The sequence below is a fragment of the Rhipicephalus sanguineus genome, chromosome 5 (assembly GCF_013339695.2).
Source record: "Rhipicephalus sanguineus isolate Rsan-2018 chromosome 5, BIME_Rsan_1.4, whole genome shotgun sequence".
Classification (NCBI taxonomy): domain Eukaryota; kingdom Metazoa; phylum Arthropoda; class Arachnida; order Ixodida; family Ixodidae; genus Rhipicephalus; species Rhipicephalus sanguineus.
Genome location: NC_051180.1, coordinates 22,489,377 through 22,505,240, shown reverse-complemented (window position 1 = coordinate 22,505,240; position 15,864 = coordinate 22,489,377). Strand labels below are relative to the sequence as shown.

At 47.1% G+C, this 15,864-nt stretch overlaps 1 protein-coding gene across 1 annotated transcript in view; it reads right to left on the bottom strand.

The window, feature by feature from the left end:
- LOC119393352 (zinc finger protein 771) overlaps window positions 1-15,864 on the bottom strand; it is a 105,913-nt gene that overhangs the window by 59,339 nt on the left and 30,710 nt on the right. The window contains exon 2 of the mRNA XM_037660327.2: window positions 3,542-3,845. Within this exon, the coding sequence (XP_037516255.1) occupies window positions 3,542-3,845 (304 nt within the window). The remainder of the gene's footprint in view (window positions 1-3,541; window positions 3,846-15,864) is intronic.

Below are 15,864 nucleotides of genomic sequence, written 5' to 3'. Positions count from 1 at the left end.
AATTTTAAAATATCGAGACAGCTCAACGTTTGTTTTCTCGCTGCTCTAGCCAGAACCATTCAGCGGTAATGTGACGCATGCAGCGTTATTCGAGCAAGACGCCAAAGCTGTTGATCGGAATGTAGTCGGCCAACAACTTCTGAAAGTTATTCAAGAAGAATGGAAAGAACAAAAAAAAGATTGCTCGACGTATCATTTGACTTTCAGTTCTCGAACAACTATGGGATGACAAATTTTCTTTCTCTTGGGATGGGCTTTCTCGATAATCTTGTTTCACCTCTCGAGTCAAATTTGCGAGCTTGTGAGGAGTCGTCACTCCAGCGATGATTAAACAAGATGCTTACCACATTCTTTTTTTTTCGATCATCGCTTTTCTTTTTGCGGGGTGTTCTGTTTCTCTAGGGAAACTGAGACGTACTTCGGACAACACTCGAATTGCGTGCTGCCGCTGTAAGACTATGACAGAAAAATAAAAAATATCTTGACATGCCAGTACAGATCACGTGGCCTATACGTACGTGTTTCGATACGACTGTCAAGCCATGAAAACATGGCGAGGATACGTGGGACGTATACATGAACGAGCTTTAGCCAGAACTGTTTATACGAAAAAAGAAAGTGCGGTCAATCTTGAATTAGAACTTTATATTATACGAAGCAAGAGGCACGAAGCAAGAGGCCAATAGCAAGAGGCACTTAGGAATTAAGGTATTTGCGGATTCAGCCACCTGTCATTTTTAGAAGGATTCGTACGAGGGCATTCTGCGCGGTGTTGTTCAAGTCTTTTGGAGCAAAATCTATAACTGAACATCTGTTGTGTGCTCTGGCAATAATTTCAACCGGACCGAGAGTATCTCCTACAATATTACGTAACTCCTGATTAGAATACATCACATCATCGCAGTAGCCACAGATTGGTGGGGAGTAATTTGGCCGTAACCGTCATGTCCTTGAATATATAATTGCTTTTGTTTTGAGCAAACCTAATTAAAAATATAAGAAAGGGGCAATATAGCCTTACTCTAGCTTAAACTGTTAATTCATAGCACATAAAAGCTATGACAAGCTATGACAACCTGCAGTGCGTTTCAGCGTCCGTGGACAAACAGGGTACCTTCACACTGACCGTAAACAGTGTATCTTTGGAGCGTACGAGCCAAGATGTCATGGGGCCACACTGTACAAAAAATGCCACGTCCAAACATAAAGTATTCTGAAATGGGAAAAAAAGAAAGAAAAGAAAAGAAAACGCTTAGTAAAACCAGACTAAGAACTGTGAAGAACTATTTGCTCTCACGCCGCTTCTCTCACGTTTTCTTTTCGTTTTTAATATAAGTTATGAAGCATCGGTACACACGTGGACGCTACATGTGTATAGTAACCTTCAGCGTAACAGAGAACCACTTCTTCTTCCTCACCTGACTTAAGATAAAATAAACAAAAAGGTAAAGAAACGGTGATTCTACTGGTTCTGAGAACTAGGCTGTTCGCTCCGACCACGTGTCCACGCTAAGGGACGTGCATTCCATCATTCTAACTTTCTTGCATCGCGGACCGGCCAGCGGGGGGTGGCGGTAAACTAACGTTCTAATTGTTTCAGCAGGAAAAAACACGCGCTCAAATACGTATACATCCCATTTCTTGCCTCAGTTTTTGCGAACAAGAAGCCAACTTGTCCAATGTTTCCGCGGTTATCATCGTTTCTCACAGTATAACCTCTCTTAAGCACGAGAAAAGCAAACAAGAAAGACAACGAGCTTGCCGTGCTTAATTCCCAGCTTCGCCCCTGAATGCACACTCCGAAGGCGGGCCCGCAACGCGGGCTAAGATAAGACTTCTCTTTATACAGTGCGCGGCCGCGGAGACCTGGATGTGTGTGTGTCTTCGCGGTGTGTGTTGACTGTTAATACAATGAACGGGCAAAATAATTACGAACGGTCATCATTCAAAGCGGACCACTGACGCTCTCGACAGCTCCGGTCGGTCCACCGGGGGCGCGCAACACACGCAAGCCAGAGATCCCTCAGGACTTCCGCGATGGGTATTGCAGGATGCCGTATCGACAAGCGCCTCTGCTGCGGAAGCCGATTGGGTGAACCACTTTTGAAAGCTGTTCTTCACTTCGGTCGACTGATAGAAAGGCGCTTCGGATGGCGAGGGTGAGAGCGAGCAGCTATATAAGCACGAGAAAGATCAATCACTCTAGCGCGAGCGCGCGCCTATGAGGTCAAAAGAAGGACCGACCGCAGCACTATATAGCCCTAACAATGGGAGCACTGCTCGGCGGTGGCGTCGCCATAGATGCTGGCCCCTTCGGGCGCTTTCTCTTTTTGGTTGCCCGCGTGTCGGGTGCCAAGAGCCTTTTGGCTCCGTGGAAAACGTGGTGGGTGGAGTCGTCGAGCGCTGACGAGACGTGTGTGTGACGTCTTCCACTTCCGTTATGCTCGCTGACCCCCCCGTGCTCCATCCTTGTTCCACCTTCTCCCTTTCCCTTCCTTTCAGTCCATCCCTTCGTTACTGTCTCCACGAAGCTTCCATCTAAGTCGGCTGAAACAATGCAGGCACTCTTGCTCTCGCTCTCTCCAAGGGAGAGGTGATGGACTATCAGAATACACTTAACGCGACCTGTAATTTCGACCTGTGGCAGTGTATACAGTCCTTCGTGTGATCTTTCTTGTAACATTTTACGATAACATTACTTTGCACCTGGTTTAGAGTAAACTGACGTGCTATAATGATGCTCTTTTGCCGGTTTCGCTCAAGTCTGTACCCAGCGAATTGTCGCGGTGCGCTTGGAGCTGTATTGGAGCTGTCGCGGTGCACTTGGAGTTATAGCCTTTGCACTGCTGGCGGGCATATCCGGCACTAAATGTTCATCACAAAGCGGTAAACAAGATAAATGCGCTCTACTGCATGCTCGCGGTGTTTGCTCTGAACAGTGGAAAACAGCCCGGGTATTTTAAGAACTCTTGGGATTATTTAGAGTGTTGTCGATTCAAGACGGTGTGCACTCAGGGGCGCGAGAATATACTACACCATCTTGAACGAATGAAGGGGAACTCTTTCGCGGCGCTAGTTTCTTTGTTAGACACAACGAAATGAATCGAACAGACAATTAGGCCAGGGAAAGCACAGGGGACGGATGTTAATTGTTCTTTTTAACTTTAGCGTAGTAATCATACGTAAATTGAAATGAATTTGAGTCAACGAAAAATCGCCCTTCCCGTCGCTGGGATCCTAACCTACAACTTTCGAATTACGAAAAAGAGTGAATTTCCGTCCACTTTAATTCATTTCAATGTATGTCATAAGTGCTCCTCTACATTTAAAGAAAACAATTAATGTCCCCTATTACTTCCACCATCTTAAAGTGTATAGCACCTTATTTTCTGGCAAAGCAGAAACAGACTGATCCCGAGATGCGAATTTCATTTAACTCGTTAAGAAAATGGTGTTTTGAGAATAATTTTTTCGGGGCTTACGCACAATGTCGAGGGCGAGACGAACAATGCGTGACGAGAAATACGACACAATAACTCACCTTCGAGGATCATGCCCATGGCGCTTCGGTACTGTGCCAACGAGAGGTCCCTGGCGACGACCAACGTCAGGGGCGTCCGATCGACGTCTTCGTCTGGGTCTTCGTAGAAGACAACCAGCTCCGTGTTGGAGGCCACCGTGCGAATCGTTTCGTACACGGGTTCGCCCTTCACCAGCGAACCGAGAAGGTTCACCTCGGCGCTGAACTGAGGCGAGTGTCGCACGAAGCGCACCCAGTTGCAGTGTCGAACCTGTCGGGACTTTTCCAGCTGGATCTCGTCGTAGCAGCCGAAGCGATGCCGGATCTGCGAATGAGACAGAAAAAAAAAAGAACGTGCAACCGCATTAGCTGAAGTTATGCCTTTTCTCGGCTTACTATCTGCAGTTTCAGAAATGATGCTTGAGAAGAATCGCGTACATCATTGAGCCTTAGGTGCCTCGTCAAACGCGAAAATTTACCTTAGGTGGCGTCGGCGTCAACACGAGGGATGCATAAAATAGGTATCACGTGATGACGTCACCGTATGACGTCATTCCAACGTCACAGGTCACCCAAATTTGTGACGTCATCACATGACATCGTCTCTTGGTCAAAAGTGGGCCGATCACGGAGGCAGTACAAAACCAGATGAGGTGCAGAGAGTTTTCAATGCCTCCGATCCTGGAGGCAGTGCAAAACGACGTGAGGTGTAGAAAGCTTTCGGAGGGGGCAGGGGTAGTCAACACATCGAGTGAAGAAAAAGAAAAAAAAAAGACTTTCGCCTTCGAGTCATCTTAGGCGAATGCATAAGGGACCTTTTAAGTTATTTTTCCTTACTGACTGATCGATGCGTGATACAACGCCCCCAAGCAACATCAATGCTGGGAGAGGCACCATATTGTACGACTTTCTTTTATTTCAGTCACCCGGAGTTTCTTGCCATCCACCTAAATCTAATCATATAATGTTCAAACAAAGTTCCACATAAAATAAAACTTGTTCGACTCTGTATTTGGCTGATGACACTACATTTCTACGAATATTTTGGCACTTCAACAAGAACCTAAGTTTTATAGTACATAGTTCATTAGCAATTTGTTTCCTGAACTATGGACCACTGATAATTTGCGCCAGGATATCAAAAGGCTTTTGAAGACTATGACGCCTGGTGGCTACATGAGCTGCATTTTGTGGGCTTAAATTGTAATATTAAAACACCGAATTAAGTGGTAGCGAACTCGATGTGCTGGTAATTATACGGGGCTGAGATATGAGCCTTTTTTCTGGCAATCGATCTCCGCCAGATTGCGGTGGCTGCGGCAGGGGAAAAAAACACGTCACGTCTGGATCAGCATACGCGATTCCATGACGGTTACATTGTGTCAACGCTGCAGACGCATACTTCGCACTTGAGTTTCGGAAAGCACCAGTCGCTGAAATGTTTTAAAGCACTCCAACCGGAGACGATTATGACGGCTACGTCAAAATGCACGGGAATTGGCCAATGTAAAAGCTGTTGATTCCCACTGCATACGTAGGCATGCAGTTCCAGTCCAAGAACGAAACTTTATCGCGGAGGCATGTGGGTACACAGTTTACGTCGTGAGGTTTGAATGAACGACCGTAATGTCTTCAAGCCCACAAAATGGCAATGAATAAAATGAGCTGAGAAACGGCTACATAAACGGCTTGGTCTCAGGAAGCAGTCCCGTTATATCCTGTAATAAATTGTGAGCTGTACCCGTTTCTGGGCGTGTTTAGGTGGTGAACGACTGGACTAACGGTTTCTATCGTATTATATATTTTTGGCCGGACTTCATATTTGCGCGGGCTTCAAACAAGCACAAGCTCCCTGTGGAACCTAATGCAGCGGTGTCCGTCAGTACCCGTTAATTACCTCCTTAGTAAAACGCTTTGATAACACGTGTACATGCTAGATCGTTGCTGCTGATGGGGTGTATACTAGCGTGGGAAGCTCGGTCATTTGTGAGAATGAGGTTGGAGCAGTTTTACGATCCGCAACAGACTGTGCCTTTGGCCATCCGGTAATTAGCGCTATGAAGCCGTTGCGTTACGGCGCCACCTCGAGGCACTTGACTTTTCGAACACCCAGAAAAGCATATATATAAAAACAACACGCCAAGAGCTTTCAAGTGCATTTTTAATATTGGTGATGTGTTGGAGAAAGAAAGGGGCCAGTGTATTCGGCTTCATATATGGGAAGTGGGAATGAGTGATGTGCTTTCCCGTATATAATTTCGGTGTCGCACGGGCTGCGCCAGTGGTCATTGAGCTCCATAATCAATAATCTTATCCAGTTCCATCTGAAGCTGAATGGCGGTTCCAACTGCGCTGTGGCGTGAGAATATTATAAGCGATTAGTTCCCAGCGCATGTGCCCGTTGCATTTAAGACCCGTACGGTTTTGATTTCCCGTAACAACAACAATTACCAATAATAATAATAATAATAATAATAATAATAATAATAATAATAATAATAATAATAATAATAATAATAATAATAATAATAATAATAATAATCACATCTGGGTTTTTACGTGCCAAATCCACGATACGGCTGTGAAGCACGCCGTAGTGCACACTCTAATAAAAACAGTCTTTTGACTCTTTTTTACTCTTTTTTTCCTGCCTTACCTTTCTATCCCCCCTTACCCCTTCCCCAGTGCAGGGTAGCAAACCGAAGAACTTCATTCTGGGTAACCTCTCTGCCTTTCACTTAACCTTTCTCTCTCTCTCTTTTGGAGAGTTCTGGCTTGCCACGTGTGACTGTCTTTAAAGACGCACGTCAACTCTTTTCGGGGGTCACTATACTCTCGTCTGAGAGTCGTGTGACCCACAAGCGAGTTAACGTGCCTCTTTAAAGGGAGTCATATACGTGGCAAGTCAGGGCTACCCGAAAGGAGTAACACGTACTATTTTTTTTTTTCTTAGAGTGTGGAGGGCTCCGGAATTTTCGATCATCTGGTGTTCTTTAACGCGCACTGTTATGCCACAGTATACGAAGCTTTAAATTCATGGCACATAATGCCCCGAAAGATGAAAAACGATTATGTTGTATAATCATTGTACAGACGGGTCCACTGTTAAAGGGAACACTTGAGCGCATGGCATGTTTGGATTTCACTCTCTTGCAAAAGCACAGTGGCTTAGATTGCCATAATATTACTGGTGGTTGACAGTTTTGAGTTCTTTTGACAGACTAGTGCAGTGTATGAACAATGTTTCCGTATCCACTAGCTGCTAGAGGGCCAGCAATATGAAAGGTGCTCATTCGAGTGTTCCCTTTAACAGTGGACCATACTGTACATGGACACATACGTTTACCTGAAATCGAGAGTTCGACGGAAGCCCGTCTGGTCGGGACGAAACATGATGAATAAAAGGCAACCACCGACCAAATAAAATCTTTCATTTGACCGGTGGTTGCCTTTTTTTCATACGTTTATCTTATGTAAAGTAAAAAAAGGCTATAGAAAAGAGCGAGAACATTTTGAATAAATTATGAAGAGGTGAAACTATGCCCATATCAAGCTGGAGTTCTGTAGGTTTGACTCCTCGTAAAGCACGACACTTCTGAAGAAGCAGTTGACGTTTCTAAAAAAGTTATATCATATGCCGCAGCAATGTATACTTTAGTGCGATGTGGCACCTCGTTGAAATTCAATCGGCTTACATGCACCTCTTCACGACATAAATGTTTTAAAATGAAACAATTGCAGTAGGTCATTTGACAGCCCGTTATATAGGCTCCGGATGGATTCGCGCCAAGAAAGCCTATACAAGCTAATGGCTCCATTGCTCGCGCGGCAGTGCAATCCCTATATATGTGTTCTCGATCGACGGGGTGTCCCCTTTCTTCGGAGTTGCCCATGGCCAACAGTGATGCCTTGAGAACAATGGGTTAAATGAGTCGCAGATTCTTCACGAGTGTCGTATCTCCGCCAGGTGGATTTCTCTTTCGGGCTAGCTCGAGGACCGAGGACAGCGTGCGGACCTTGTTGCACCAGTCATGTCCATCTTCACCGAACGACGGTGCGCCCCACGTGACTATTACACTCGTATACGCGGATAACAATTTGTAGAAGCGCTGTGGCGAACCCTGCGTGCAACGGCCTTTGCGAAAGAAACTACGAGCGCAATTTAAACCATAGCACCGTGTAAATAACCCGCTCGGCTGGACGCATGATTCACGCCGTCTCGCCACATCTCGAGCGCGAGGCAATCGGCGGGCGCGCGCGCCACCATTGTAATATCGGGTCGTCGCTACGCAGTGCGCGCGCATCCCATGGAAAGATGCCGCTCACGAAGGGCATGCACGCTTTGGCGTCGCTACACAGTTCGTGTGTTGACGACGTTTTGCTTTGAGCCCAAATGTCATTTCTCTTGCTTTATGTATATTTCCAGCGCTCGGTTCGCACTTTTCCATCGCCGCCAGCGCAGTAAGAAACCGCGGAAGCTGCGGCAAGAACCTCATTGGACGGAGTCAAGATGTGAAAAGATGCGAGCGTATAACAATAAATAAATAAAATAAAGGGCGACCCGTCGGGGCGTATTAAGCGCTGGCGTCTAGCAGCGTGCACCGTGCCCGACGCGTCCGTATACAACCGACACGGCCCCCAGGTCGTGCGGAATAAAATTCGGCTACCGAAAGAAAAACGTGCGCGCGGGTATAGGACAGGGGGCTCCGAAGAGCCAGGAAGAGCAAGAAAATGTAGAGCTCGGCGTAAGATGGACGAGGGAGGGGGGGTTGGCATGGATGCGAGAGTCGTGAGGGATCGGTCTATGCGAGCCGATCATATGCCATATTGGGCCCGCCGCTATCCGCTTTGGGATCGACTTTATGCCACTAAGAGTGCGGTCACGCACACAGCACACGGAAGGAGGCACCCCTCCCCGTCGTGGCTGCTGTATCATATAGGCGCGCGGCCGTCGAGTGGCGTGCGATGCCGCACGCTCGCAGTCGACAATGTTTCTAGAACGTTCAGATAGCCGAGGGAGTTTATAGCATCGCCTACTCTCTACACGTGCCGTGATACCACAATACGTATGACTATTACGATGTGTTCGCGACTACCGAATCGTCGAATTTCGTGCATTTTTTCTTTTCTTTTTTGTCGCGCCGTGCTCCGTTTCTTCTTTTTCTCGCTTTAGCGCTCGTGGCGGCACGAATTGAACCCGACGTAGCGTGGGAAACGCACCGCGTTGCGTGAAGTCGTGAACGCAAAAAATGCATAAAGAAGAAGAAGAGGCAAATAAGAAAAGAAAAGTTGTGCGTAGTTGTGTGTAATATGACGACTCCTTTGAACATCGGGGTACGACCGACAGTGCAAGGAGCACATCTCAACGTTTTTGTTCACATGTAAATAACATGCCTTAGAGAATACTCAACGGCATTAATTGAGGTGACCTGTTGCATACACATTGCGTTCAGTTTCAGAACCGAACCACGGCTGCTTCTATGTGCTGCGCAGGGTTGTGTACTTGGTGATATTGAAATACGTTTAGCAGCACTTACAGCGCTGCAGGACATCTGAAGAATGACACTGACAAATAAATTAATCGTTCGAGGACATCTGGCGTTGAACATTAACATATTTGTCAACAAAAATAAGAGGAAAGTCACCGTATGCATGGGAATTTAGTCTATTCTACTCTATTTCAATATGAACTGTCGGATGTCTACAATTACTTTTTCAGAAGCAGTTCTTTATTGTCTCGGCTTTGACAGAGGGCGCCTGTTGCAGTGCCATTGCTTGTACTTGCTTGTGCGTCACTTGAGTTTTCTGATAGCTGTCTTTGCGCTTACCTTACACTGTAATGTTTAAACCAATGAGCAACAGCAAAGACAAAGACTCTGCTTGCAAAAGAGAGAGCCTGCCATCCACTTTGTCGTATTATTTTGCTCATGCATAGAGCTTGCTTGGCATGACGAACCCTCCGAGTACAGGCAGAATTGCAACCCTGAACTGTGCAAGTAACGGTTCGAGACGTCAGCAAAGCATCTTATTGTGTACGATGCATACACCCGTACCGAGATCAACAGATAAAAATATTTGCTGGAAAACAATCGCTGAAGTACATACCCGCGTAATTAACGAACCATGGCTTTTAAAAGTATAAACGACGGCTGATTAGCAAGCTTCTCGGAACGACATCAGCCAAACGTCCTCACGTAGCATTAACTTCGGTCCAGAATGGTGTAAATTAGTTTTCGTCTCTTCACAACGAATGTATCTTTAATAAGTGCCAATCATTACTACGGCCCGTAAGAGTAAACCGACCTACATTGAAGCGGTCGGCGCGACAAGAATGACTGCAGGCAGGTGTTCATTTCGATGTATACGAGGGCGCTGCTAATGAAGAAATATCCAATTTTACTCTTGCCATTGCTGCAGTATCAACCTTGACAGGCTGGCTGACAAGTCGATGGCGTACGCCCTTGAACATTTCGCCGTGAACGGCCATAGAAAAGCCTTATGAAACAAGTGTGTTAATTGAGATTCACTCAAGGGATATGCGTTACCTTTGACACTGTGACGGCGCCGCGCACACGTCACGAAGAGACATCTTGACGACATGCCCCTTCCTTTTGTCTTCTAAGTTGCTAACGTTTTCTTTGTGTGTGCGCACGCATGCGGGCGTGCGTGTATGTGTGCGTGTGTGTGTGTACCCGTGCAGTACGAAAATATTATTAAGGACAATCAGAAAAATTCAAGACAGGCTGAATCTCTGAGAAGGCATCAACTAATTCGGTGCAAGTGTCATTTTCAGGAAAATTCCAAACTTGATAATTCATTTCTACGGTTACTAACTGATAACGACAAGCGCATTTACACAGCCGATATGTACCATATGCTTCTTGTTTACGAAGGTGGTATCAAGCGTCAAGCCACTCCTTTTTCATATACTTCTACCGGCGTGATAATTTTGTAGTCGTGCCACACCCTAAAGCCTTTTACCCGCACAATAGCTGACAACTTGAGCAAATCCCGTGAATTTTCCTCTCACTAACGATACGAAGCGAGGTGTAGCAATAACAAGATTGGCAGTACACGCTGACAACAATATGCGAGAGACCGCGACAGTTCTCGATTACTGTTCTTGGTGCACGCCCGTATTTCTGCTGTCTGCGACTACAGTGTCCGCGCACTGCACGCAACTTCTTTGAGATTTGTATAGGAAACAGTGTACTTTTATACCATATTTGCTGTATTCTCGACTATGTCTCAGGACCTTAAAGAAAAAAAAAAACGATCTATTTTTTTCTGATAGGTACGGACACCAAACTCTCGCGTCATATTTATTGTTCCTATAAGCGCTACGTGTTCCAGAGACGAGAGGAAGAAAAAATCACCTTTTTCTACAGGATTTGGAAAGCGTGTTCAACATGATAAAAAAGCGATACCATCGCTATCGCTCATCATATGATGTCAATAAGGCAAAAAACTCGAGAAAGGAAACTTCTCCTTTCACGTACGTCCTACAGTTTACAAAAAAAGAAAAAAAAAACAAGAAAATAAAGAAGAGGTTTCGAAAGAGTCATAGTCTCCTTAAAGGAGAGCACGCATAGCCAGACAGTGATACAAGGCCAGGCACCACACGTCAGCAATATGATTAACTGATCTCGAGAGCGCACAATACCTCCCTCTTCAGCAGATACGAACTTCAATGGCCGGATAAGCGCGCGCTTGACCCAAACAAACTGACCGCAAGCAGCCATCATACACAGCCGTGCACCGTCTTCTTTCCTCTTACGACCTCGCAAATACGTCTATCCAAGCCGCACGCAAGCAGAGTTATCCGACAGCAGCCCATATAGCAGCAACATCCGCGACAAGGACGCGCCTTCGGAGTGAAAACACACACTGAAAGGATGCTCGAAAAGCTCCTATATGGGCTCCAAAGCAAAGCCATATAAGCCTCATAACTCTGACAAGAGGTATATAGGTGGACTGAGAAGCAGGGGAATGAGAAGGAGCCTCACTGTGGCGTGAAATATAGAGCGCAAAAAGCGCAGTGACAGCGTCCGCGCGCTCGGTATGGTATATATGGACGTATATATACCCGAGCGTGTGCGCGACGCACTCTATAGACGCGGGACCGCAGTAAGCTGAGGGAGATAAAGAAAGCCATTATCAGGTCGAGCTGCCGGCAGACCACGCGGCCTGTTCGCCCAGCTTTTCATAAATCATAGCCGTCGTCACTGCCGCAGCCGTCGCAGCGGACAGTCGGTCGCGCAAAGCGGGGCACGATGACCCGGGTTTTAGGGTCTCTGGGTGCTGCTGCCACCACCATTGGACCAACAGGGCGTCTTTCTTTCTTTCTTTCTTTCTTTCTTTCTTTCTTTCTTTCTTTCTTTCTTTCTTTCTTTCTTTCTTTCTTTCTTTCTTTCTTTCTTTCTTTCTTTATTTTCTTTCTTTCTCTTTCTTTCTTTCTTTCTTCTTTCTCTCTTTCTTTCTTTCTCTCTTTCTTTCTTTCCTTCTTTCTTTCTTTCTTTCTTCTTCCTTTCTTTCCTTCTTTCTTTCTTTCTTTCTTTCTTTCTTTCTTTCTTTCTTTCTTTCTTTCTTTCTTTCTTTCTTTCTTTCTTTCTTTCTATTCCGTCCGGTTGAGCCGAAAGCGAAGCCGACTGGACAGCTCTGGTTTTTAACTCTTACTTTCTCGAGTGCTCAGCGAGAGCTTTATGGTACTGGTCCGGGGAGGTGCGCCTCGTCTCCAAAAGAGCGGACCATACGTGCGCGCGTGTTTAGGCAGTGATTAGCGATAAGGGGCGGCCCAAAGCGCGAAACGACGGGGTAAACAGTAGGCGCTGTAAAGTGAGTGAATAGCGCACCCACCTCCTGCGGCGGCTGCGCCCGTGGGGCCCTGTTTGTTAGCGGGCTGCTTGTCACGTGTCGATTGCCCTCCATACCTCCCCCCCAATTTCTAGAACTGATAAGCACAGAAACTTAAGCGCAGTTAGTGAGCGCACAGAAGCGGGCGGGCAAATGTACATGGTACGGTGTCCGCGCTCTGGAGTCCGGTTGTGCCGGACACCTTGCGGAAACATTAAATTGTTCCAAATAGGAATAAGCGCAGAATGTGCACCTGCCCCTGGAGTACACCTGCGCTTCTCGATGGCAGCGGTACACCCCTGTCGTGGTCATCCGCTGACGACAGTGGATGACCTCTGTGATTAAAAAAAAAATGTCTAAACTGCGGTTTGTGCAGTAAATGAAGCCAGTAAAAGAGTAAGTCAGTACAGTCGCTAAAACAGTTAGGTTATACGGTGCAGAAACGTTTGCATGAATACATGGAGCACTGAACTTCAAGCTCAAGGAAATTGCTCGAAGCTACCTTTTCCAAGGCAACGTATAAAGCGAGGAGAGATAACTAATGCAAGATTCTGGTTCGCAGATATAACATAATGCCGAGTGGTCGACAAAAGCGGTGCGAATATCCGAATGCTTTAAGTACAAGCTCCCCGAACGACTGTAACACGATAGCAGAAATGAAAACTGAATTGAAGACTTGCAGGGCGATACCGGCGTTCTCGTTAATTGGCTCTTAAGAGTTATCTCAGCGCCGTAAACGCAAAGTGGGCCAATTTAACGAGCCGCGGCGCATTTCTAGAGCTGATTAGACTCCGCGGGGTGGCATGATGGGCCGGCAGGCAGGCTCGAAGCCTCGTGAGACGCGAATCGGCCCCATATAACAACAGCGCACATCACACACTCGCCAATTCAGGGAGTAAACGCGGCTACCCAGTTCCACGAACCATTTCGCCGGACCGCTCGGGAGCTCTGCTTGGCACGCGCCGCTCCCATACATTCGCGGAAAAAAGCGCTAAAACTGAGGAATGCCAGTGCACGCCGCACGCAACTGCGCCCCTCTTTCTTTCTCGTCGGCTCAGTGCTCTTTTCCGCCGTCAGGGCATCAAGCGCCTTTAGGCTAGGCAAGCGTCTTCGACTTCTTTCGACGTCAGTTATGGCAGTGCTGGCGCGGCCAGTCAACGTTTAATTGGAACGCACTGCGATCGCTCAATGCCTTCCTTGGTGAGTATAGCCACCGAGAGGCTCGCCCTGCAGTGGCAGCCTCACTCACGCAGCAGCGCTACATGAAACCCTCGTTCTTCTAATTTATGTGTTCATATGTTTCGTCATTTTCTACTGCTAGCCATAGCGAGATTGAAATATAAGATATACAAGGTCAGCCTCGCCAAAAATAGATCTTTCCCATCCCCAACGGAAACAGCAAAAATTTAAATGATGAAACATTCTTACGGAAGGCTCTGAAGGAGGGCGGTAAAGGATGAAACACAATGTAATGAAAGCAGACGCCGTTAATAGGATGAAGTTTGTGACACGCAAAATGCTGTCAGCACTGCGCATGTGCTGTAAATGTCGCTTTCCTAGGTGCTCAATGCCTAAACCCCACAACACTCAGCTACACTACGTTAAGAGGACGGTCGCGATGCTGAAAACTGAAAACACACTAAAAGACGCTAAATTATGTAGAACTACTATCAACGTTCGGCATGTACATCTCAATGGCACTGTTCGAACGTATTAACAAAGTTGGATTAAGAGAGCTCGGTGTACTCTTACTATACGGCGCAGCAGTAAAGTGAAGTTTGAACACGACAGCGTCGATCGGTTGAAAGTTAAACGGTGTGAAGACAGATGCAGCGATCCGAAACGCGCACCCGTCATCTTTCATCCTCGCATCGTGCATGTTGTCTTCCTGGCTCTTCCAGCCTGTTGGCTTTCGCGTCGAGACACAATAAACTTGCCAGTCGCGGCTCTGCACACCCTGTAGAGGTCGTCGATGTACAAGAGCAAGGCGCGGCTTTAGTAACGCTCGAGCGTGCGCACTCACGCGCGCGCGAGCACGCGATCATGGGCGACGAACGAGGGCTCACCTTATAATGGCGCGCCACAAAAGGACCATTATGTGAGCGGCAGGCGCTGGTGTACGATTCGTTAATCACGTTTCAGATGCGCGCTCTCTCCCTCCTGAGTCCGCGTATATACATGTGGGCTTCGCCATAGCCTGCCGAAGTATTGAAGGATGCGCTGCTTACGAACTCTGCTCGACTGCGTCGCAGCCCTGCTCGCTAGAGGAGCGAGGATCTCTACACTTATCGTTTCAGACCTATCTACAGCCAAACCAGAGGGTGAAGGACGCATCCTTCAGTCGTCATCTCCATACGTGACTGGTCGCTCCGGGGGAGTTAATGTACGCGCGGAAGCGAAAGAAATAACCAAACAAACAAACAAGCAAATGACACACAAAACACAGGACGCTGCCTCAGGCGGTTTCTCATCCTCTGCTATTCAACACGGTGAAAGGCTCGACACGAAGGAGAGGATCGACAAAGCGCACCCCTCTTCTTGATGCATGTATGTATGCGCGGACTTCGCGTGAATTAATAAAGCCACAAAGTTTGGGTGCCACACCCGGGTTAGCCATCATCATCAAGATCGGCGCTGCTGAATTAGCCTTTCCGCACGACTGCGCGTTAAGTGGCCAGCATGAAGTGTACGGAGCTGAATACGCAATGAAGTGAACTAACCGACAGTGTTGCAGTATCGCCGTGTCCTCTTCCGCGAGAGCGGCTAGCAGAAGGCGAATGACGATGTGTGTTGGTATGACACACACACACACACACACACACACACACACACACACACACACACACACACACACACACACACACACACACACACACACACACACACACACACACACACACACACACACACACACACACACACACACACACACACACACGCACGCACACAGGCATGCACGCACGCACACAGACTCACTCACTCACTCACTCACTCACTCACTCACTCACTCACTCACTCACTCACTCACTCACTCACTCACTCACTCACTCACTCACTCACTCACTCACTCACTCACTCACTCACTCACTCACTCACTCACTCACTCACTCTTTCTGTCTAGTACACAGGCCCATACATAAACACACATACATGGACAGAGATATAGCAAGGAGAGGGTATATGCAGGCAGGTCAACAAGGTGTCCTTCATAGGTCGGCAAAACATGTGGAGCTCACTCAGACCAACTCATGAAATATATTTTGCCCTTAGGGCTCACTCGGACTCAGACTCACCAAAGTTTTCCCCAACCGGACTCACTCGCACTCTGACTCACTAAAATTTTTCTCAACTGGACTCACTGGGACTCAAATTCACCAAAATACTACTCACTCGGACTCACCCAGACTCAAAATCACGGCTCGATCTGAGTCTGAATCGAGCCGACTCATGAGTCCGTTAGCGTAAATTAGCTTTTTCGACCGTGGTGCCAT